Source organism: Rhinopithecus roxellana, chromosome 11 (assembly GCF_007565055.1).
Source record: "Rhinopithecus roxellana isolate Shanxi Qingling chromosome 11, ASM756505v1, whole genome shotgun sequence".
NCBI lineage: Eukaryota > Metazoa > Chordata > Mammalia > Primates > Cercopithecidae > Rhinopithecus > Rhinopithecus roxellana.
Window position 1 is genome coordinate 100,776,729 of NC_044559.1, and position 22,928 is coordinate 100,799,656.

At 35.3% G+C, this 22,928-nt stretch overlaps 1 protein-coding gene across 1 annotated transcript in view; it reads right to left on the reverse strand.

Annotated features, from left to right (window-relative positions):
* RTKN2 (rhotekin 2) overlaps nt 1-22,928 on the reverse strand; it is an 80,743-nt gene that overhangs the window by 10,529 nt on the left and 47,286 nt on the right. Inside the window, exons 7-10 of the mRNA XM_030940833.1 lie at nt 19,393-19,487; nt 13,941-14,047; nt 12,879-13,010; nt 187-352 (exon numbers count right to left, since the gene is read on the reverse strand). Coding sequence (XP_030796693.1) covers nt 187-352; nt 12,879-13,010; nt 13,941-14,047; nt 19,393-19,487 — 500 coding nt within the window. The remainder of the gene's footprint in view (nt 1-186; nt 353-12,878; nt 13,011-13,940; nt 14,048-19,392; nt 19,488-22,928) is intronic.

A 22,928-nucleotide genomic window follows, 5' to 3' on the forward strand; every position in this document is an offset into this window, starting at 1 on the left:
ATAGTCAGTCAGGCACTGGAAAGAGACTGAGAGCAAAAAGCATCACTGCATTGATCATATACTACCATTTTTTCAAGAACATAAAAAAGTTTTGCTACAAACTATAAGATTATAATTGTAAGATTGCTGTGCACATCCTTTTAGGCTACATAAATACACAACTAAAAAATCCAAATATCTATTTACTAAGATCAAAGAAATGCTGCCAGAAGGCTTCCATCCACTGCTGAAGATCTTCTCTATTGTCAACTGCAAAAATCTGAGTTAAAGCTTGTCCAGGAACAGGATTGATGACAGAGAAATTATGGGTTCTTTTCCTGGCATCCTTATCCATTGCCCGGATCCTGGTTTCCTAAAATTTAAGAAAAAAAGTGGAGTTTTCCATGAGAAAATTTCTGTAATGATCAAACAAATGTTTTATTGCTTAGCGACCATATTTACACCTGATGTAACCATGATCTTATTGCTGATCATTTGAAATTTAAAACATGTAATTTTGAGAATTTTTAATATTCAAACTCCAATCTAGAAGGTTTTTTAAAAAGAATGCTTTATATAAAAAAAACTGAATAATGTCTTAAAGTATGCTATATGTAGCACGTATGCTAAATTACATGAGATTAAAACATAACCCCTGTTTTGATCTATCTCAGTTTAAGTGGAAGTTTGCTGTCTTTTATATACATCTTAAAATTTCCAATAAAACAAGTACAGCATGTCATAACTGTAATGTGGATTATACATTAACTATATTTCAAATTAATAATCACTAAAGTATGTTTCTTATTGTAATATTCATGCATCATATCTAGTGCTATCAGTTAAAGCAGTAAAACCATAACTTAGTGTTTACTGTAGCAAAAGTTAGGTTTTCCTCATTAACATTTATTTTGTATGTAACATTCATTTACAAAGTTCATAGCTAAAGATCCATAAAGTAATATAATCTTATAGTTAAAATTAGTTTTAAAGTGCTAAGTACAACACTACCACAAACGCAATGGTTTCATTCACGCTGACAGTCTATACCTTTTTTTCTGAGTGATACCAGATATGCTATTATGATGACACTTACTGATTCTATACTTAGAAGATTCTGAGAAGTCTATTCTCAAGTCACACATATGCACAGCCATGCCACATGGTAAGCTAGCAACTACATGTGGTTTTGACCAAGGAATATTGGGGGATAAAGTCTGTACTAGAACTATCTATTACACAAAGATAGAGATTTGATGCCTAGATAATGATTCATTTACACTATTCTAGGGCAATGCTGTCTGGTATAAATACAATGTGAGCCACGTATGTAATTGAAAATTTTCTAAAAACCATGGTAAGTAAAAAGAAACTGCTGAAATTAATTTAATAATGTATTTCACATAACTCAGCATATCTGAAGGCTTTCATACTAAGCCTTCAGAATCCAGTTTGTATTTTACACTTACAGCACATCTCGATCTGGATCAGCCACATTGTAAGTGTCTTAACAGTCACTACGGGATAGTGGCTACTGCACTGTACATAGTGGTTCAACAGAATCATGGTTAAGCCTACTGTAATGTGTGACAAGAATATTTTGGCTGGTAGTAATAAAAGCTGATTAAGAATAGAAAGAAATTCTTCACTGAGTAAAGTGTGAAAAGAAGCTATACAGTCACACACCAAAACCTACATATACATATAATGTGGATATTATGTGGTCATCACAGAAGTAGCAGGGTTAGGAAGAAAAGCTATCCATTCCCCGAAAAATGGATAAATACAGGCAGGTGAACACCATATATACTACGCAAGGAATTCCTTTCTGAAAGAATAAATTCTTATTTAAAAACCACAGGGGAAAAATGTATAAAGAGCAACATAACTTTGAACCTTTAGAGTATCACAAAATATAACGATAGTTAACCATGTTAGAGACAGTCTATCCCGTCACTGTAGAAATCTAGGAATGTGAGTGTCTTCAGAGGGCTGTAATGGGACTTATGCCCAGTATCTTGATTTTTATCATAATAGAGTCTTTTTACACTTCTATGGCTTGGTAATAAACTTCGTGAATTAATTCTTTTAAGTAATTATTTTTATTACGTAACAGATTTTGCCCTAAATGGTATCCTTGGAGCTCAAAGATGCACCTAATCATCCACTGTGAATATAAAGCTTATCTATAAGCTTTGTAGCTAGCAGAGAATGACTTAAGCTCTAGGAAGAATCTTTGATATGCTACTCTTATCAGACTAATCGAAGGTTAAATCATAGTGGGGGAAAATCCTCTATTGTATTAGAAAATAAAAAGTATTCTTGTTACTGAAATTGTGCTTCCCTGCACCAATTCCATTTTAATAAACATTTCTGACTACTTTTTGTATAAAGGATTAAAGTGGATTCAATTTTTAAATAAGGGAAATTTGATTTTTATCAATGAATTTGGATATTTTTACAAGGTTTCATTTCAAATGAAACCACTACAATTTTTAAATAAGGGAAATTTGATTTTTATCAATGAATTTGGATATTTTTACAAGGTTTCATTTCAAATGAAACCACTACATAGAAAATCTGAGGAACTCAATCATTTATATCCTTCTAAGAGAATATAATGCAAAAATATATAAATACTACTATATATACTCCATTAATTCTGGTAGCCATAAATATCACTACATTTTTAAAACATGAGAGGGTTTCAAAAGGTACAAATGAAATGCAGAATTTGAATTAACTTCTATGTTATTATCCAAAATAATTTACTGGAAAATTTTTAACCAAAAAATTGCGTGTTGAAGAAAAAGTGATTAATACAAGTAAAGTTTCTTAGAGTGTCAGACAGTTCATGCAAGCTGTTTTTTCAGTGTGGGAAAATATCAACAATAGTGCTCAGGTCTTCAATTCTCAAAAAAGGGAGTGATTAGAAAACACTAAGGTGAATTTTAGGACTGTTATTTACGGGCTTCAGTGTTTACATAAGGGAAGTATCTCCTCTTAGGGTATGAAAACAAGGAACTTGGTAATTCTCCGCCTCCCCCCATATTTCTGCCACCTAAAATATTGCCTCGTACTCAGTAAATGGCTAAAAAATATTTAAAGAATAAACAAATGAAATAGGAAAAGAACAACTCAAATAATGATTAAAAAATTTTGTACCGAAAGGCCCAGTTCCTGGAAATAATCTCCAATCCAATTCTTTATGAGGAAACATGTTCTGTGAGAAGTATTCTATTAAGCCTAGCGTTTCCTGTATTGTTTTTGCTAATCTCAAAACTTTAATTGATCTAGGAGGTTTTATAGTCAACTTTCCTTGATCTGTAAATAGATTTGAGATTATTCACTGTGAAATTTTAATCTGTAGCTGGGTTTGCTTTTTGTCAGTCTGCAATTTTTCACTCCATGAGATGGTAGTGTTACCTAGAGAATGCCAAGTGAAATCAATAAAAACATAATCTGGGAAGTCAATTTTGTAATAAAACAAAAACTCTAAAGTCACAGGAAAGTTTCATTTAGGTTTTAAAAAATTATTATTTTGAATTAAAACTGTACTTCCTTCCACCTCTTCATTTCCATGTACATGGAAAATTACTAGAACAGGACTAGATTTATAAATTATTTATGTTACTTTTGACGATACAACCCTAAAAAATGCACCCAGATTATGGTCTCTAAATACTCTTTACTACAAAAAGGAAACAGAGCTTTTTGAAGAAATGACTGATCCTCAGCCTGGGCCAGAAAATGTATAAGATGATTCAGGAACATCTTGTCCTATCAGAAATCTAAGATTCCTAGGGTTACGTCAAAAGGATTCAAGAGTCAACTCTAAGGGGCTTCTACCAGTCAAACATTGGACAATTAGAACATCGATTAGAATAGCAACGGCAATGGACAGACACATGACTTGTCTTTAAATCCAAAAATTCATAATGATATTTAAAAACTAACTCATTGGTCACCTGTGAAAGACGGTAGGAAACTATCTCATTATTTTGGTAACTGACATATAAATGGGAAAAAACAAACAAGCAAACAAACAAAAAAAAAAAACCCAAGCACTTAATCCTGTCTTCCCTACAAGAATTGTACTTCAGGGTAACCAAAGAGCTGATGAAGTAGAGACATTCCAGCTATAAGCAATGCAAAAGAGCTACCGGTTTGCAATCCTTAATGAAATAAAGGATCTAAACGATGCTCATCAGTGGTTGTTAAGATGAGCGGAAGACCTAGATATATGATATGCTTCTTGATGAAAGTATATGACCCTTCCTAAAATGTATTCTTACTAACCAACGAACAAATCTGAATATGATCCAAAAATGTAAAAAAAAGGCAGGCTGGGTGCAATGGCTCATGCCAGTAATCCCAGCACTATTGGAGGCAGAAGCAGGTAGATCACCTGAGGTTAGGAGTTCGACACCAGTCTGATCAACGTGGAGAAACCCCATCTCTACTAAAAATACAAAATTAGCTGGGCATGGTGGCGCATGCCTGTAATCCCAGCTACTGGAGGGAGGCTGAGGTAGGAGAATCGCTTGAACCTGGGAGGCAGAGGTTACGACGAGCTGAGATCGCACCATTACTCTCCAGCCTGGGCAACACGAGCGAAACTCCATCTCAAAAAAAAAAGAAAAAGAAAAGAAAAATGGCAACCCAGGGATGCAACTAGAAAAATCCAGACTATGGAAAAACCCTGTAGGATAAAATATCAATTTCTTCAGCAAATAAATTGCGCATGGTGTGTGTGTGTCAAGGGGGGAGTTTGAGGTGTGAGTAAACATAAGCCAACATATTCATTATTAGTAGTAGTAGTAGTAGTATTAAGTTCAGGGGTACAAGTGCAGGTTTGTTACATAGGTAAACTTGTGTCACGGGGGTCTGTTGTAAAGATTATTTAATCACCCAGGTATTAAGCCTAGTAACCATTAGTTATTTTTCCTGATTCTCTCCCTCTTCCCACCCTCCATACTCTCCGATAGGCCTCAGAGTGTGCTGTTCCCCTGTACGTGTCCATGTGTTCTCATCATTTAGCTCTCACTTATAAGTGAGAACATGTGGTATTTGGTTTTCTGTTGCTGTGTTAGTTTGCTAAGGATAATGATCTCCAGAATGATTTATATTCCTTTGGGTATATACCAGTAATGGGATTGCTGGGTCGAATGGTATTTGTCTTTAGGTCTTTGAGGAATCAACACACTGTCTTTCACAATGGCTGAACTAATTTACACCCCCACCAACAATGTATAAGCATTTCTTTTTCTAAAGAAACTTAAAAGACCTAATCAATCAACCATAATATGTGGCCCTTATTTGGATCCTAACTCAAAAAACTTAAAAAAATTGAGACTGGGGATTTTAAAGACTGCCTGGATTTTTGACGATATATTAACTACATATAATTATATCTACGTATGACAACTTATATATAAAAGCATAAATTTTCTTAAGGGTGACAACTGGAATATTACAAGCAAAATGATATGGTCTCTAGGATTTGCTTCAAAATATATGTAATGTGGAGACAATGTGTGAGAGTACAAATGGGTTCATTTATACTATTCTATGTATAAATTACCTTGAATTTTTTTCCAAAGTAAACAATCAAAAAATAAAATACAAACACAAAAACCAAAGTCAGTCTATTATTAACGCCTCTTTCTTGTCTGTAATGCAGATAATATTTCATATCTTCCTTACAAACATGCTGTAACGATAAATGAGTTATTTGAAAAGTGCTTCATCTGAAGTCCTGTTAATCAGGAATGAAGACAAAATGTTGGTGCTAAGAACAAGTTTTAGACTTTATATACACTCTACTGACAAAAAAGGATACCTTCATATATATGACAAAGAATGTTTGAAATATGTAATCCATAGCTATAAGTTAAACCAGCCATGAGGTATGATTAGTATCAGTTTAATATAATTATTTTAAATTTGTATAAATTAAATCAGATGTAAACTCCTGCAGGAAAATGTTTGAAAAATTATTTTTGTTATATTTTAAAAATCTGAACAGTTGATATGATTAGATATTAAGGAAACTAACATAATTGGATTAAAATCCCATGTGCTCCATAATAATTTTGCTTTCTAGGGTCTATGATAAATATAATAGTTAAAAAGTATTTTCAAAACAATTTAACCAAGGTCTACTACAGTAACTAGTGTTGACTTGTGTAGTACAGATTTTATTAAAATAAATGATGTATATGATATTTAAAACAAGAAAAGGCTTGATCTCAAAGACTCACACTTTTTTTTAACCATCACACTCCTCACCCTATTGACAACAGATAAAGCTTTGGTTAGCAAAATGCTTTCTATAATGTGTAGGAAATTCAGTTAAGTACCTGTTACTGAGAATGTCTTGCTCAAGAACATTCTTGTGAAGTTTTCTGAATTTGAAGCAATCGCTTTGAAGTAAATCACCCTTTCAAATTTGGATTGAAAATAGGAGGGGAAAAGCTTTTAGGCTTTTCTTCCCTTAATGTGACTATTTCCACAGACGGCTCCCTATGAAAATTAATGAACTAACTTAGCCTTACAGGAAATGCCATTTAGAAGGACAAGAATTATAGCTTGAGAACAGATCCTGTGATCTAAATAACAGAACTATTATTTATATACCTTAGCAACTGTGAAATTTATGTTTTCAAACAATTTTTAAAGTAGCATTAAGGAAAACTATTTTCATGAGAAAAGAAGACAACCAAAAGACAAAAAACTCTGATTTGTATTTAATGTTTAACATTATTAAGCTTAAAGATCTTAGAGACCAACCATTAGAAATATACTAAAAACTAAAAGAAACACACTATTCTTTTTTCTTGAGACGGAGTCTCACTCTGTCGCCCAGGCTGGAGTGCAGTGGTATGATTTCAGTTCACTGCAACCTCTGCCTCCCAAGTGCAAGAGATTCTCCTGCCTCAGCCTCCCAAGTAACTGGGACTACAGGTGTGTGCCAACATGCCTAATTTTTTGTATTTTTAGTAGAGATGGGGTTTCATCCTGTTAGCCACGATGGTCTCAATCTCCTGATCTTGTGTTCCGCCCATGCCGGCCTCCCAAAGTGCTGGGATTACAGGCCTGAGCTACCGTGCCTAGCCGAGAAACACTATTCTTAAAAGTTTTATTTGATCCTTACCTGCTGTATCAGAAAATACCAAACTGGCTTTTATCTTTTGTTTATTTTAGAATACATTGTTCAAGACCACCCTGGGCAGCATGGTGAAACTTCGTCTCTACTTTAAAAAAAAAAAAAGCCGGGCGCGGTGGCTCAAGCCTGTAATCCCAGCACTTTGGGAGGCAGAGACGGGCGGATCACAAGGTCAGGAGATCGAGACCATCCTGGCTAACACGGTGAAACCCCGTCTCTACTAAAAAATACGAAAAACTAGCCGGGCGAGGTGGCTGGCGCCTGTAGTCCCAGCTACTCGGGAGGCTGGGGCAGGAGAATGGCGTGAACCCGAAAGGGGGAGCTTGCAGTGAGCTGAGATCCGGCCACTGCACTCCAGTTTGGGCAACAGAGTGAGACTCCATCTCAAAAAAAAAAAAAAAAAAAAAAAAACTGGGGTAATTAAAACTTTTAGTTAAACAATAGTTACGGGTCAGTAGCTATCCATTTTGTAGGCACTACCAACAAGGCACAGAGAAAACTTCAAAAATTAGCCGAGCATGTTGGTGGGTGCCTATAATCCCAGCTACTCGGGAGGCTGAGGCAGGACAATAGCTTGAACCCAGGAGACGGAGGTTACAGTGAGCCAAGATCGCACCACTGCAATCCAGCCTGGGCGACAGAGCAAGACGCCGTCTCAGAAATAAATAAATAAATAGTTAAAAAAAACACACACACAACAAAAGAATATACTAAAAAGCTGGGTATGGTGGCTCATATTTGTAATCCCAGCACTTTGGGAGGCTGAGGCAGGCAGATTGCTTGAGCCCAGGAGTTTGAGACCAGCCTGGGTAACATGGTGAAACCCTGTCTTTACAAAAAATATAAAAATTAGCTAGGTGTGGTGGCATGTACCTGTAGTCCCAGCTACTAGGGAAGTTAAGGAGGGAGGATCCCTTGTGTCTGGGAAGTGGAGGCTGCAGTGAGCTGTGATGGTACCATTGCACTCCAGCCTGAGTGACAGGGCCAGACCCTGTCTTAAACAAACAAACACAAAACCAAAAAGAAAATGCTAATAACATGTCTCCCTTACAAATGTGCAAGGTAAGAAAAACAATCAAAACATCTACCTTAGAAATTAAAAACCAAGTAATTTAAAACATTGAATAGATTAAAAACCTACGAATTTATCACTATAAGAGACAGTGAAGGTAGGGCAGAGAGGAAGATAACACTCATCTGCTACCCCTGGAGAGATAATACCAGCTCCAATATACATTACCAATACCAATGCAACACCAATACATGAGACCAACTTCTTACCCTGAAAATTGGCAATTAATATATCAAGTATTTATCCCGCCTTTTCACAAGAGACTGTAATTCACCCCTAGTTTATAAGAAAAACTTCTTCACAAAAAGAATGCCAAAAGGAAGGACCTATGTAGAAGGAAAGTAGTATGAGAAAATCACCCAGAATCTCCTGTGTAATAACCAATTTAGGCAAAGACAATCACAGGTGGCTAAAACCATTATGTGAAAGACTGTTAGGAAACCAAGACAGTCACACAGTGCTAAAGCGTCTCCTCACTGACTACTTGCTAGTTGTAAAGAGGGAAGATTACTTTATGTTGGAGAGAGGGCATCACCAGCAGTGGCGACAACCTGACATCATGAGCCTCCTAATGGGAGGCTCTATAAAGTACTTGTCTGTCATCAATCATAAAATCTTCTAATAAAAATGTTTTACATAAACACAATCAAGCCTCTAGACCTCATTTACAAATCAGAAGAACTGCAGAGGATGCATAATCCCTGAATAATCCTGGACTGAAGACCTGAGCTAAAAGGCCATTTTGGGAAAACGGGAAAATCTGAATATGGACTGAATATTAGGTGACATAAGAAAATTATTTTTAATTTTCTTAACTGTGATAATGGTATTACGATTATGTATATATATGAAAGGCCCCTATTTTTATTAATAGGAGTTACATGTTGAAGTATTCAGGAATGAAGTATCATGATATCAAAGTCTTAAGTTCAAATGGGTCATCAAAAAATATAGATTTAATCAAAGAGATAATGTAAATACGACAAAATGTTAACTGCTGAGTCTAGGTGGTATATACATGGGCCATCAGTATAGTTTTTTTTTCCTTCAACTTTTCTGTACATTTGAATCATTTTGTAAGTTGAGCAAAAACAAAAATTACTTTAAAAGGAAAAATAATTACATAACAGTCATGTTTTAGGAAGTAACAAATATATTTCTTGACTGGAATAGTGCTTGATTTTTTGAATAATAAGATCAGTGAATTCACTATTAAGTGGGAAGTTTTCAGGTGAATGGAAAAATTCAAAGAAAGCCTGAGGTAGAAGTAAGAACTACAAAGAGAAAAAAGCTTCTAAAGAGAAAAACACAGGAAACCAACACTGGAGAAACTTAAGATGGCAATATTGCAAAGAAGGAAAACAGAATACTTGGTCATCAGTTTTATCTTTGAGATTATCAACTAAAGTATTTTTTTATAATCTATAATAATAATAAATAATAATAAATATATCTTTCCAACATTAACTCTTATTTCATGTTCTAATTTTAAAATGCTCTTTTGTACTTTAGATAGAAGTTATGTACAATGGAAGAGATAGTTGAGTCATCAGTCCTCAAGGTCAAATGTAACTCACATTGTCTCCAAGTACAAGGCTAAATCTATACAAATTAATAAATTAATAATTTTCCTGTGATATGTAATGGCCAATTATGGAAGAAACACTAGAATTTGTAAGTCTGCTGATTTCAGTCATCTTAACAATGGCACTGATTGACTACAAAATCTCATTAGTCACCTGGCCATCAGCCTTTATTACCACAAGGAAAAGTAAATCAATTAAAAAAGGTCAATTCAGTCAGGCCATATAAACATTGTCACCACTTTTCTGGAATTAGATCCTTGTCATCAGACTGAAAATACAGACACACTGATTACAATAACACAGTTTTATTATCAATGTTCTCTTAAATTTAAATCATAAAGTTTCCACACATGTCTAAGCCATCGCCTATAAGTCTACTGTGGCTTCATGCTCAGAACTTCATTTTACAACTACTTTTTAACTTTCAAAATTGATTTACAGTGATAACGAAGAGAGGAAAAAGTCTAATTCTGCCTTCCAAATGCCTATGAGGAAATAGCAAACACAGTCCATGAATTTTTATCTATTTTTTCCTACTCATTAGGAAAAGGGTGAGCCATATAATTTTCCTTACTAGTTTGGAAAGTTCTATCTGATCTCTAAGTCTATTCCCTCACTTGTAAAACAAATACTATACCTGTAAAACAGGGCTGCCATACCTGCTTTGCCTATCTTAAAGGGCTGAGATAAGGCGAGTTGAATTCCTTCAAGACTGTCTTCAAATAAAACAAATGACTTTTAAAATATCATTTGTTTAGATTACATTTTAATTTATTTTATGACTGAACATTCTATGGTATAAAATAGAAGAAAAAAACTAGGATTTCATTTTTACTCCTCAGCTATTTACTAAAAGCCAAATCAGACATAATCACATATATAGAACTTTTACCAAAATTATTTAAGCTGAATCTAGTGAAATAATTAGTTACATATAGATGTGGAGAAATTCTAAGAAGAAAACTGGACTGGACTTTAAAAAAAAGTCAATGTAATGAAAGGCATAAATAAATAAAGGCAGAAGGTGAAGGGCACAATTTAGATGAAAGGAATCCAAGGAAATGCTGACCAGATGCAGTACATGATCCTTGATGAGGTCCTGGATCAAACAATAAAGAAAAATTAGAAAGGATATTGTGGGGACAATTAGAGCAATTTCTTTTGTATATTAGATAATAAGTATCAACAACAAACTTTTTGAGCATGACAATACTATTATGGTTACGAAAAACTGTCTTTGGTTTTAGGAGAAATATGCTAACATATTCAGAGAAGAAATGTTATTTGCAACTGATTTTAAAATGGTTCAGAAAAAATTTTTAACTAGAGAGAAAGCAAATGTGGCAAAATGTTAACAACAGCTGAAGAGTCTAGATGAATGGTATACAGGTGTTCATTATTCTGTTTCAGTTTTTCCATATGAAATTTTCAAAAGACTAAAGTGTGAAAAACTGGCAGGAAAGACAACTCTGCACAAACCAAACAAAATAAAAAGTTGGCAAGTAATGAAAAAAGCATGTCAATTTTTCATTAATAAAATTATATATTCCAAAAACCTACTTTTCTAAGCCAAAATAGATTCATTATAATACTGAGGTATTATGTCCTTATTTGTTTTGTCAAAACAAAACAGTTTAAACAAAACAGTTAAATTAGGTGAATTTATATAATAAAAAGTCTCACTAAAAGACTTCCTGTAGGTACAAAGCAATGTAATTTCTAAAAGCGGAATAGAAATAGACAAAAATGTTATTATTGGAAAAGATCATGAAACTAAACTCAAGTCTTTATAGATTAGTAGACTGGTACCCACAGGTTTTCAGGAATACAACTATTATATAAAAGGACATACAACTTTACATTCTTCTTTAAAGGATAATTTCAAAGACAAGGAGAACAAATGTGATGTCTCAGGTTTCATCACACACTTCAACCACGCCAAAGACAAGCAAAGCAGAACAACTAGAAACAATTAGGGGCAGCCTATAGGCAAAAACCATGGTATTTCGGTCTAGAAATGCAATTATTCTAGAGTAGGAATGCTCTAAAAATTGAGGAAAGAAAAATCCTCTAATCAACACTAGACTTGAATAACAGACAAAGCTAAATTTAAGACCGTGAAGTAGAAGAAACTAAGTCTGCGTTATATTGAAAAGTTGTCCTATAGGATTCTAGATGAAAAAACTGTAGCTAGATTTCAATAGTCTCCTTTGTATCAAACCACTATATATATACTTGACAAATTCTCTAGGTGGTGTGGTACTACTTTTTTTTTTTTTTTTTTTCTGAGACGGAGTCTCGCTCTGTCGCCCAGGCTGGAGTGCAGTGACGTGATCTCGGCTCACTGCAAGCTCCGCCTCCCGGGTTTACGCCCTTCTCCTGCCTCAGCCACCAGTGTAACTGGAACTACAGGCGCCCGCCACATCGCCCTGCTAGTTTTTTTTCTATTTTTTTTAGTAGAGACGGGGTTTTACCGTGTTAGCCAGGATGGTCTCGATCTCCTGACCTCGTGATCCACCGGTCTCGGCCTCCCAAAGTGCTGGGATTACAGGCTTGAGCCACCGCGCCCGGCCGGTACTACTTTTTAAATGCAGTATAAGCACTGAACTATTCTAAATGGACTGGCAGGCTTTTCTATTCTGACACAAGATTGGACAATTGCCCATCAATCCCATAAGAAATCAGAAAGTATAGTCAAGAATGTCTTTTTATGGCTTCATTTGAATACTAACTAGAAAGAGCATCACTATAACATGAACTTAAACAATTTATGTTTAATCTCTTAAATTCATAAAAAAATTAAATATACTGTTAATGTGGAGTTACATTCTCTGCTTTAAAACCTATTTACTGGTATAGATGTCCATTACTATGTTTTCTTAGGAAATATACATTTTCTTATAACAGATAAGCTCTAATAGAAAAACAGAAACAGATTAAATTGTATTTATGAAGTAATCTGTTTTTACCAGTGCTTCTCTTTTATTTATAAAACAACAACATTGTAAACTGCACATACAAAAACAAACTTCCTAAGATGTATCTTTTTTTCTCAAAATAGCATTTCCTTTACCTTGTTAATGGGTACTACCAAAGCTGGTTCCGCTTTAGCTTCAATTTCCTCTGGACTGTAAAAACAATAGAGTTTACCTCCTCGCAAAACACAATACAGCCTTCTCCAACTAATCAGACCTTTTACCATTTGCTGGAAAAAAAAAAAAAAAATCAAGAGACTATCAATTTTAAGTTATCACTTTAAATTCATCAAAATACTTATCAAAGTTAAATTATTTAGAATTTTTAAAATGTGATAGAATTATCCATTAATTTGATATACAAAAGGTCAATTGCTCCAAATCCAAGAGTATGTTAATATCAGAGAAGAAAAGTTTGGAATTAAAGGCATTAAGTGAAATGGAGGCAACGATCACCACCTAACTTTTACACACATAAAACCATAGATCAATGGTGTTTTAGAAAAGCTAGTTGATTAAAAATTAGTGCTTAGAATTCTATGGCAATTCATCAAATGACTCAGGAAAACTATAAAAACAATTCTATATGTTCAAAATATTATTTTCTCTTACTGTTCTCAGAGTATCGGAAAATGTCAAGTACCCTGTAAGAATGCAAATTTTCTTTCCTCCTAATGGAATCTTTTAGAAAAAGCTATTGATTCATTGAAGTTCACAATTAATTATTTACTGAATATAAATAACTATGGTTATAAATAAATCAGGAGTAGGTGGCACAGAGGCAGCTCTGGAAGCTCAGAGTCCTAAACCGTGCCAAACGCTGTCTGCCAGAAAGACCTTTATGCAAAAGGTGTTGAGCAGACCTCATCAGTTTCCACAAGGAGCCCTCTGTTGCTGATTATCCTGTTGCTGCTATTAATGAAGCAGAGGAGCATGGAGAGGTAGCACCTTAGCCATCAACATTGCAGTAGAGCCCTCTCTGCCTTGTCATTCTTTTCACCCCGCATCCCCTACAATTTATATCTGATAACATTTAGAAAATTGACATTTAAAAAAAGGCTTAAAAAATACTTCTCAGTATCAGAAGGTGAAACAACTGCCAGTATATTAAGATTTAAAGTAGAGCTACAATTGTTGTAGGATATTTAAAGTCCTCTAACCTGCTGATTAAGAAATCCTGCAAATGCATCCTCAGCCATACAAGCTGGCTGGGCAACTAGTCGGCAGCACATGTTGCCATATAGGGGAAGCCAAAATGAAGACTCCTCTATTTAAAGGAGAAAGAAAAAAAATCAAGTTATAAATATAAGTTTATTTAAGGTCATCATACATTTTGATTTTTCTCTTTTTACAATTTTGTTTTGCTTTGTACAGAACATATTTTAGAATTACTTTTATGTAAAGATTCATCCTACCCAAATACTAGTGCCACATTTAGTGAGAAAATCAAATACGAGAATAGAAAGGACAGGATAATATTATAACTGATCATTTACAGCATGCTACCACCTGAATAAATATGAACTCTTTAGTCTCTTGTTTGATTTTAATTATTCAATGAAAGTTGTTCAGAGAATATAAGTGATCTCATTTAATATAAAAACATTCTAATAAAGTAATTTATGTTTGTCAAATTCTAATTTTTGCTCTGATTTTCATTATAATAATTAGAAAGGTGATCCTCCGAATGAAACATTATTTCACTTTGCGAGGCCGAGGCAGGTGGATTACTTGAGGTCAGGAGTGAGATCAGCCTGGCCAATATGGTGAAACCCCATCTCTACTAAAAATACAAAAATTAGCTGGGCATGGTGGTGCATGCTTGTAGTCCCAGCTGCTTGGGAGGCTGAGGCAGAAGAATCGCTTGAGCCCGGGAGGCAGAGGTTGCACTCCAGCCTGGGCAACAGAGCAAGACTCCATCTCAAAAACAAAGCAAAACAAAAACAAAAAACATTATTTTAGAGAACTTAAGATAACTTAATCAACATTTTTGGCCCTTCCTCCTCCCCTTCTCTTGCTGAACAATTCAGTCATAAGCCATTAGGTAGAGACCCCAACATAAACATCTGTGCCAAGACTGGAGAAGGAGCTATGGTGTGCTAGAAAGGGATGATGGAGACAGGCAGAGTGAGAATGGTGAGTAGCAGGGGCTGCCTGCAGGAGGTATCAGCAGCTGAAGGGGCTGAGAGGGTGATGACACTGGGGCGCAGCCTTAGATTTGGGACTCTAGCTTGAGCAAGCAGGGTGAAAGAGGTAGGCCTGGGAAGAGGAGCCTGACATCGAACATTAGAGCCCAATGAACGAAGAACTAGTCCAGATTGAAGGAAAATTAAAAAGCATGATAATTCAATGAAATATATGATTCTGCACTGTATCCCTCTGCCATAAAGAACATTATTGGGATAATGGGCAACATCTTGAATGGACTCCGAGGATTATATGGTGGTAATGTATTAGTATTCATTCCTTGACTTTGAGAGTGATGGTGATGTAGCTGAATGTCCTGATAGTAGCAAATATGTATTAATACATTTTGGGGTACGGACGATCATGTAAGCAACTTGCTCTCATATCTTTTTGAGGAAAAAAAAGGTCTTGACATTCAAGTTGAGTATGGTAATGTGTGCCTGTAGTCCCAGCTACTCAGGACGCCAAGGTGGGAGGAGTGCTCGCATCCAAGAGTTTGAGGCCAGACCGGGTAATATACTGATACTCATCTCTAATTTAAAAAAAAAAAAATCTTGACATTCAACTTGCAACTTTTCTGTAACTTTGACATTGTTTTAAAAAGTTCTTTCAAAAAAACATTAAGATACTCCTTTAATGAAGATACTTACCTGTGTACTACCTATCTATATGGAGGAAAGCATTAAATGATTCTAGGCATCAGAGTATAAATAAAAACCCAACATATGGCCCTTAGTTCACACTGGACCACATAAAAATGATTTTTAAAGTTTTCGCTGTGCCCTGTTGGTAGTACCTACAAAATGGCTAGTTACTGGCCATAACTATTATTTACCCAAAAGTTTTAATTACCCCACAATTTTTTTTTGTAAAAATAGTTAATACATACATGCAAGGCAGCAAAGGTTTGTAGTGAAACCAAAAAATTTTAAACTTACCTGCCCAAGATTCTACTATAGAATAGCACACAACAATGTTCTGAGACTATTCAAATCATTTTTATTAATACATTTTTAAAGCTGCTATATTTTAGAAATAAGGGCTTAATCTGGGAAAAATGAATGCACAAGCATAATACATACTATTCCAAAATGCAAACACAAATAAACAAAAGTTATCTTTCCTAAAACAGGTAGCAAATGAAATAAAAATTCTGTAAAAGCATGTATTTCAGTAATACATCTGAAATTAACTTTGTGATTTATAAGTTTAAAAGTTTGAAAGCAAACTTCTTTATATAGGCAATCTCAGATTTATGACTAGCTTATGTCCTAAATATCTGTAAGTTAGTTGAAAAGTACATCATAAAGAGTAAGAAACATGAAGGATACAAAGCATGCAAAAAGAACTAAAGTTACACAACAGCAGAGGCAGTTTCAAATTAGATAAGTGAGATTTTGTCCAAACTGATGAAACATACCAACAACGTAAAGAAGCTCAAGAAACTCCAAGCAGCATAAATAAAATCTACACCTAATTATACCATGGTAAAATTTTAGAAAACCAAAGGCAAAAAGGAATAAAAAGATTACACTCCTAGTGGTGACACACTGGCAAATTATTTACAACATTTGTAATAAAATAATAGAAGCCAAAAATATTGGAATTATATCTTCGATATTCAACAAGACAAAATTAAAACTGCAGAATTAAGAAACATCTTCAATAATCAGGCAAAATAAAGCCACCTTCAGATAAACAAAAAGAACAAGAAGTTTGATATGAGCATAACACACTAAAAGAAATTCTAGGGCTTATTCTTCAAGCAGAAGGAAAAGTATCCCAGATGCAAGGCATAAGATACAAGTAGTCATAGAAACATATAGGTAAATCTAAGTATTAAATCTATAAAACATCTTGCTAAAAGAAAAAAGAATTACAATATATAACAATAGCACATAGGTTAGGGAAAAAAGAGTTTAACTGTTCTAAAGTCCTTGTATTGTCTGAGAAAAGCACAAAACTATTAAGTTTAGTTTTTAATAAGTATGATTAATAAAATTTTTAGGGGTAAATTCTAAAAAATGAGAAAAAGGATGTATAACTTTAATTCAAACAAGGAAAAAGTGCCTTAAAAGGCAAGAAAAAAATAACCATGTAATAGGTGAGACAAATAGAAAACACAGGTTATCATAGACTTAAACCCAAATATACAGCTATTTGATATTAAATACAAAAGGACTAAAAGCTTCGGTAAAAAAAAGATTATCAAATTAGAGAAAAATTAAAATCCAATATAATGCTGTTTGAAGAGGCATGTTTGTAACATAAAAATAAGTACAGTTTGAGGTAAAAGAAGAAAATACACAAACACATGAATCAAATAACAAAGGTTCAAATTATATACAGCAAAAATAGATATAACTATGGGTCGAAAAATACACAATCACAGAATGAGATTTTATCACACCTCTTGTAGTAATATAGAGTATATAGATTACAATCATTACTCCTAACAAATAATTAACAAATATGGAACACATTGGTGAATAAAACTGACTAATCTGTTACAAGAATGAGAATTAAAAAACAGAGATGGTACAGAAAGCAAGTATCAGGAATGGAAAAGAGGGAACAACATTACAGAGGCTGCAGAAAATTAATAGATATAAGGACATAATAGAAAATTTAATGCCTATAAATCTCAAAGTTTAGATCAAATGGGTAGGTATCTATAAAAACATAACTTATTGAAACTGACCCAAGAAATAGAAAAGTTGAAGAACCCTGTAACTATTAAAATAATTAAATAAGGCCGGGCGCGGTGGCTCAAGCCTGTAATCCCAGCACTTTGGGAGGCCAAGGCGGGTGGATCACGAGGTCAGGAGATCGAGACCCTCCTGGCTAACACGGTGAAACCCCGTCTCTACTAAAAATACAAAAAAAAAAAAAAAAAACTAGCCGGGCGCGGTGGCGGGCGCCTGTAGTCCCAGCTACTCGGAGGCTGAGGCGGGAGAATGGCGGGAACCCGGGAGGCGGAGCTTGCAGTGAGCCGAGATCGCGCCACTGCACTCCAGCCTGGGCGACACAGCAAGACTCTGTCTCAAAAAAAAAAAAAAAAATTAAATAAGTCTAAGAGATAAATCCATATTATCATACAATAAGATACTGTAAGTAAGGAAAAGCATACACACTGAATGATGAACAAAAAGCAAATTACCAAGACAACATGATTCCATACCAAAGTTCAAATTAGGCAAAATTATATTATTTAGGGAAGCACACAAAGATGGTATTAATAAAACCATAAAGAAAAACAAGGAAGTATATACCATAAAAATGGAGACATATGTACACCTAGGGTAAATGAGGGAAAGGAGTGGTAGTAATGTTCTGTTTCTTGATATGTTCTATTTCTTGAGACAGGGTCTTGCTCTGTAGCCCTGGCTGGAGAACAGTGGCACAATCATACCTTGCTGCAGCCTTGAACTTCTGGGGTCAGGCAATCCTCCTACCTCAGTATCCTGAGTAGCTGGGATTACATGCACGCATGACCATGGCCAGCTAATTTTTTTCTTTATTTTTGTAGAGATAGGGTCTCACTATGTTACCCAGGCAGGTCTCAAACTCCTTGGCTCAAGTGATCCTCCCGTCTCATCCTCCCAAAGAACTGGGATTACAGGCATGAGCCACCACACCTAGCTTCCTAATTATTTTTTAAACTATATGTTTACATTTCATTAACTTTTCCGTATTTTTAACATAATTTCTCATTGTGAAACAAAAAAAATTGATACAACATTATCAATCTTATCAGTACAGAGCCATAATCCTTACAACAGTAAGTATAATTAGGACATTTACCACGTATTTTTATTTATTTGCTTGGAGAAAATGAACAAAAGTAAATAACCCAAATCATACTTCCAAACTGCCTTACCAGCACTGCTCCATATTTTTCATCACGAGTAAAATAACCTGGGAGAGTGGCAAGTGCTCATGCTAAGTTTTACCAATCTTCTTAATGACCTAACCCCCTTCTTCAGTTTCCCATATCTTTATTTTGGATAAACTATAACTACCACTACCATCCAAAGAGAGAAAGGTTAAGGAACCCTACTTTCTCTTTCTTACATTCTCTGCTTCCTACTAACAGAAAGGCTGGCTTCCTTGATTTCAAATTTAAAAATAAGTCAGGTCTTTAATTTCCAGCTAGAAAGTGGTGAAGTCATAAATTCCAAGTCAAAAACAAGGATTGAGCATACCCGAGACCTTTCTTTTCCCACTAAGCCTTGCAAACAAATCTCGGCGTAGAGAAAGGAAAATAAACTTTTCTCCTTTGGGGAAGAGGGACAGATATATTTGAAAGAACCAACAGAATCACTCATGTCTCCATTATTTAAGCTGATATCCACTTGAAGGGAACATACTATAATTAGAAATATAGGCAGAATATATAATAAGTAAAATATATACTATACTTACCATTTCCATTAATAGACAGATTATGGGTCTTGAAACTATCCTCAGCACTTTCCAAGGTTAGGGTAGTGTGAGCTAGCAAATTATACTTTACACCACTAATAGTAAGAAAGAAGACATGTTTTAAGTATTTTTGTATTTCTACTACTACACAAAATATTTGTATGTTCAACAACAAATAATAAACAACCTGATTTAAAGATAAGCAAAGGACTTGAATAGACCTTTCCTCAAAGAGAGAACAAGATCCAGCATTACATTCTGATGCACTACATTTCTCTAAAGACAGAAATGTCTATTTCTCTTTTATTGACAAATGGTCAACAAAACATAAAAAGATGCTCAATATCATTAGTCACTGGGGAAATGGAAATCAAAACCACAATGAGGTATCACTTCATATTCATTAAGATTAGTAAAACAAACAAACAAACAAAAACCAGAAACACACGTTAGCTGGTATGTGGATAAACTAGAACCCTTGTACATTGCTGGTGGGAATGTAAAATGATACAACCTCCGTGGAAAACATTTTGGTGGTTCCTCAAAAAATAAGAAATAAAATTACTGATCCAGCAATTCTACTCTGATATACACCCAAAAGAACTGAGAGCAGAGACTCAGATATTTGTACACCCATGTTCACAGCAACATTATTCACAATAGCCTAAAGGTAGAAGAAACCCAAGTGTCTATCCAGGGATGAAAGAATCAGCAAAATGTGGGCTGTGTGTTTGTGTGTGTGTACATACACATACATATACATAATGGAATATTATTCAGCCTTAAAAAAGAAGAAAATTCTGACATACTACAACATGGATGAATCTTGAAGACATTAAGCTAAGTGAAATAAGCCAGTCACAAAAGGACAAACACTATATGATTTCTCTTATAAGAGGTACCTAGAGTAGTGAAATTCATAGAGATGGAATCTAGAATGGTGGCTGCCAGGAGGAAAGAATAAGGAATTAGTGTAGGGTGGGTGCAGAATTTCAGCTTGAGCAGATGAAAAACTTCTGGAGATGGAGGGTGGTGATGGTTGTACAATGTGAATATACTTAATGCCTCTGAATGTATACTCAAGAATGCTTTACCACAAAAAAAATTGAGATATTACAGATGATATTTTTTGATGATACAAGTTATTGATTAAGCAGGTTTATCTCTATATTTTGTCAATAAAAACCTGCAAATTATTTGTTTTAATTCACACCAATGTTTCTCTGAAGGGTCCCCGTTCATTTGTTTTTTGTTTTTTGTTTTTTTTTGACTCACTGCAAGCTCCGCCTCCCAGGTTCACACCATTCTCCCGCCTCAGCCTCCCGAGTAGCTGGGACTACAGGCGCCCGCCACCATGCCTGGCTAATTTTTTGTATTTTTAGTAGAGACTGGGTTTCACCCTGTTAGCCAGGATGGTCTCGATCTCCTGACCATGTGATCTGCCCGCCTTGGCCTCCCAAAGTGCTGGGATTACAGGCGTGAGCCACCGGCGTCCCCATTCATTTAATAAATATTTACTGAACACTTAAAATGTGCCAAGTCCAATGCTAGGTGATGGGCATTCAATGGTAAACAAGATCCAGCATTACATTCTGATGCAGGCAGAATGAAAAAAAGAGTAGGCATAGGAATAAACCAAATACCAGCATTTGCAAGTTGGAATGCAACTTTTTCTATGAAAGAAACAAAGGAGATGAGAAAACTGAGGACCTGTGGTAGGTAGGTGAACTGGGGAAGGATTTTCTGAGGAAGTAACAGTTATCCAGTCATAAAAGAATCTAGCAAACCAAAGAATGCAGGAAAACATTCCAAGCAGAGTGAGTATGTGCAAAGGGAGGGCTGAAGGAAAACCAGTGTGGCTGGTGCACAACAGGCAAGCAGCAAGCATGGTGCAATGCAAGGCTCGAAATACAGGCAGTGATGAGCTCACCTGAAGGCTCTGAGCGTCCTGGAAGAGGGGTGGATTTAATTCTAAGTATAGTAGGAAAATTGATAAAAAGTGGAATGATAGGGTCTGATTTACATTAATTTCCCAGGGACAAAGGCTGTCTTCTTGACCAAACTCCAGCCACACTCCTCTGAGTCCTTTTCTCAACTAGGCCTCAACCTGGCCCTCTAAGGACCCGAACAATCACTAGCATTGTTTCTTGCAGCTCAAAGTTGCATCCCTAAGATGTCTTCTTAAAGTGCCTGCTTGAGAAAACTCAAGGCTGACAAAACAACTTATTGTTTGTTCCAGCCAACAGCTGAAAACAGTGCCTTTGTCTTTCAGTCTCTGTGGGAGGGTAGGAGACTAATTTTGATAAATACCAGCTAGAACACCCAGGTGGGTTCCACATGGACCAATCCCCTCTTCTCACTATCTGGAACTTTTCACTTAGCTAACTCTGAGTCTGACTCAACCTCTCCCAATTTCCTTATTCTCCCTTTAAAATGCCCAGTCGCCTCTACACAAATCAAAGTTTAGTGCAGTTCATGTGTGACTCTTCTTACTATAATAGCACATTACTGATTCAAATCTGTCCTTACCACTTTAATTAGCACCCAGCTTTGTTTATTTTTCACAGAATGAATCTCCTTCTTCTGGTTATCTACATCAGAGATTTGAGGGTTTTATCTATAGTGTGAGAACATGGAGGACTTCATTACACACATTCCATTTTTTTCCATTATAGTTCCCTTTGTGGTACTTATGTTAAAATAGCACTCTTACCAAAACACCTAGAATTTCTCATGATGAATTTCATATTCTGGCACTTTGTGGTGATAAAAAGTGAATTTATGTTCAGTAACAACTGTATTTTCTGTCTTTTTTTTCTTTTTTTCTTTTTTTTTTTTTGAGGCGGAGTCTCACTCTGTCGCCCAGGCTGGAGTGCAGTGGCGCGATCTTGGCTCACTGCAAGCTCCGCCTCCCGGGTTCACACCATTCTCCTGCCTCAGCCTCCTGAGTAGCTGGGACTACAGGCGCCTGCCACCACGACTGCCTAATTTTTCGTATTTTTAGTAGAGATGGGGTTTCACCATGTTAGTCAGGATGGTCTCGATCTCCTGACCTCGTGATCCACCCACCTTGGCCTCCCAAAGTGCTGGGATTACAGGAGTGAGCCACCACACCCAGCAACAACTGTATGTTGTATGCTAGTAATCCTAATTTTTTTCATGATTTTCTTGATTTTATTTTTTTTTCAAATCAGTAAAATCTCAAAACATCAATGAGTATATTAAAAGAGAGAGAGAGACAAAGAGAGATATAGAAGACAGTGATATCTGACAAGAATTTATATTAATTGTGCTAGGTGTTATGTTTCATACACCTCCTTTGTTTCTTACTAAATCTTTAATAAGATTTCTGTATTACAAAGAAAAAATATGCATACACTTAGTAAGTATGCAACGTATGCATGCACTTCAATAAATAACAGCATACTCCACAGAATACTACTCCCTTGGAGAATGCCTCTTGGCTTTTACTATATAGTCATTACAGACCAAAGATAACTCTCTATACCCAGTGTTTTTGGTCAGTGTTTATATAC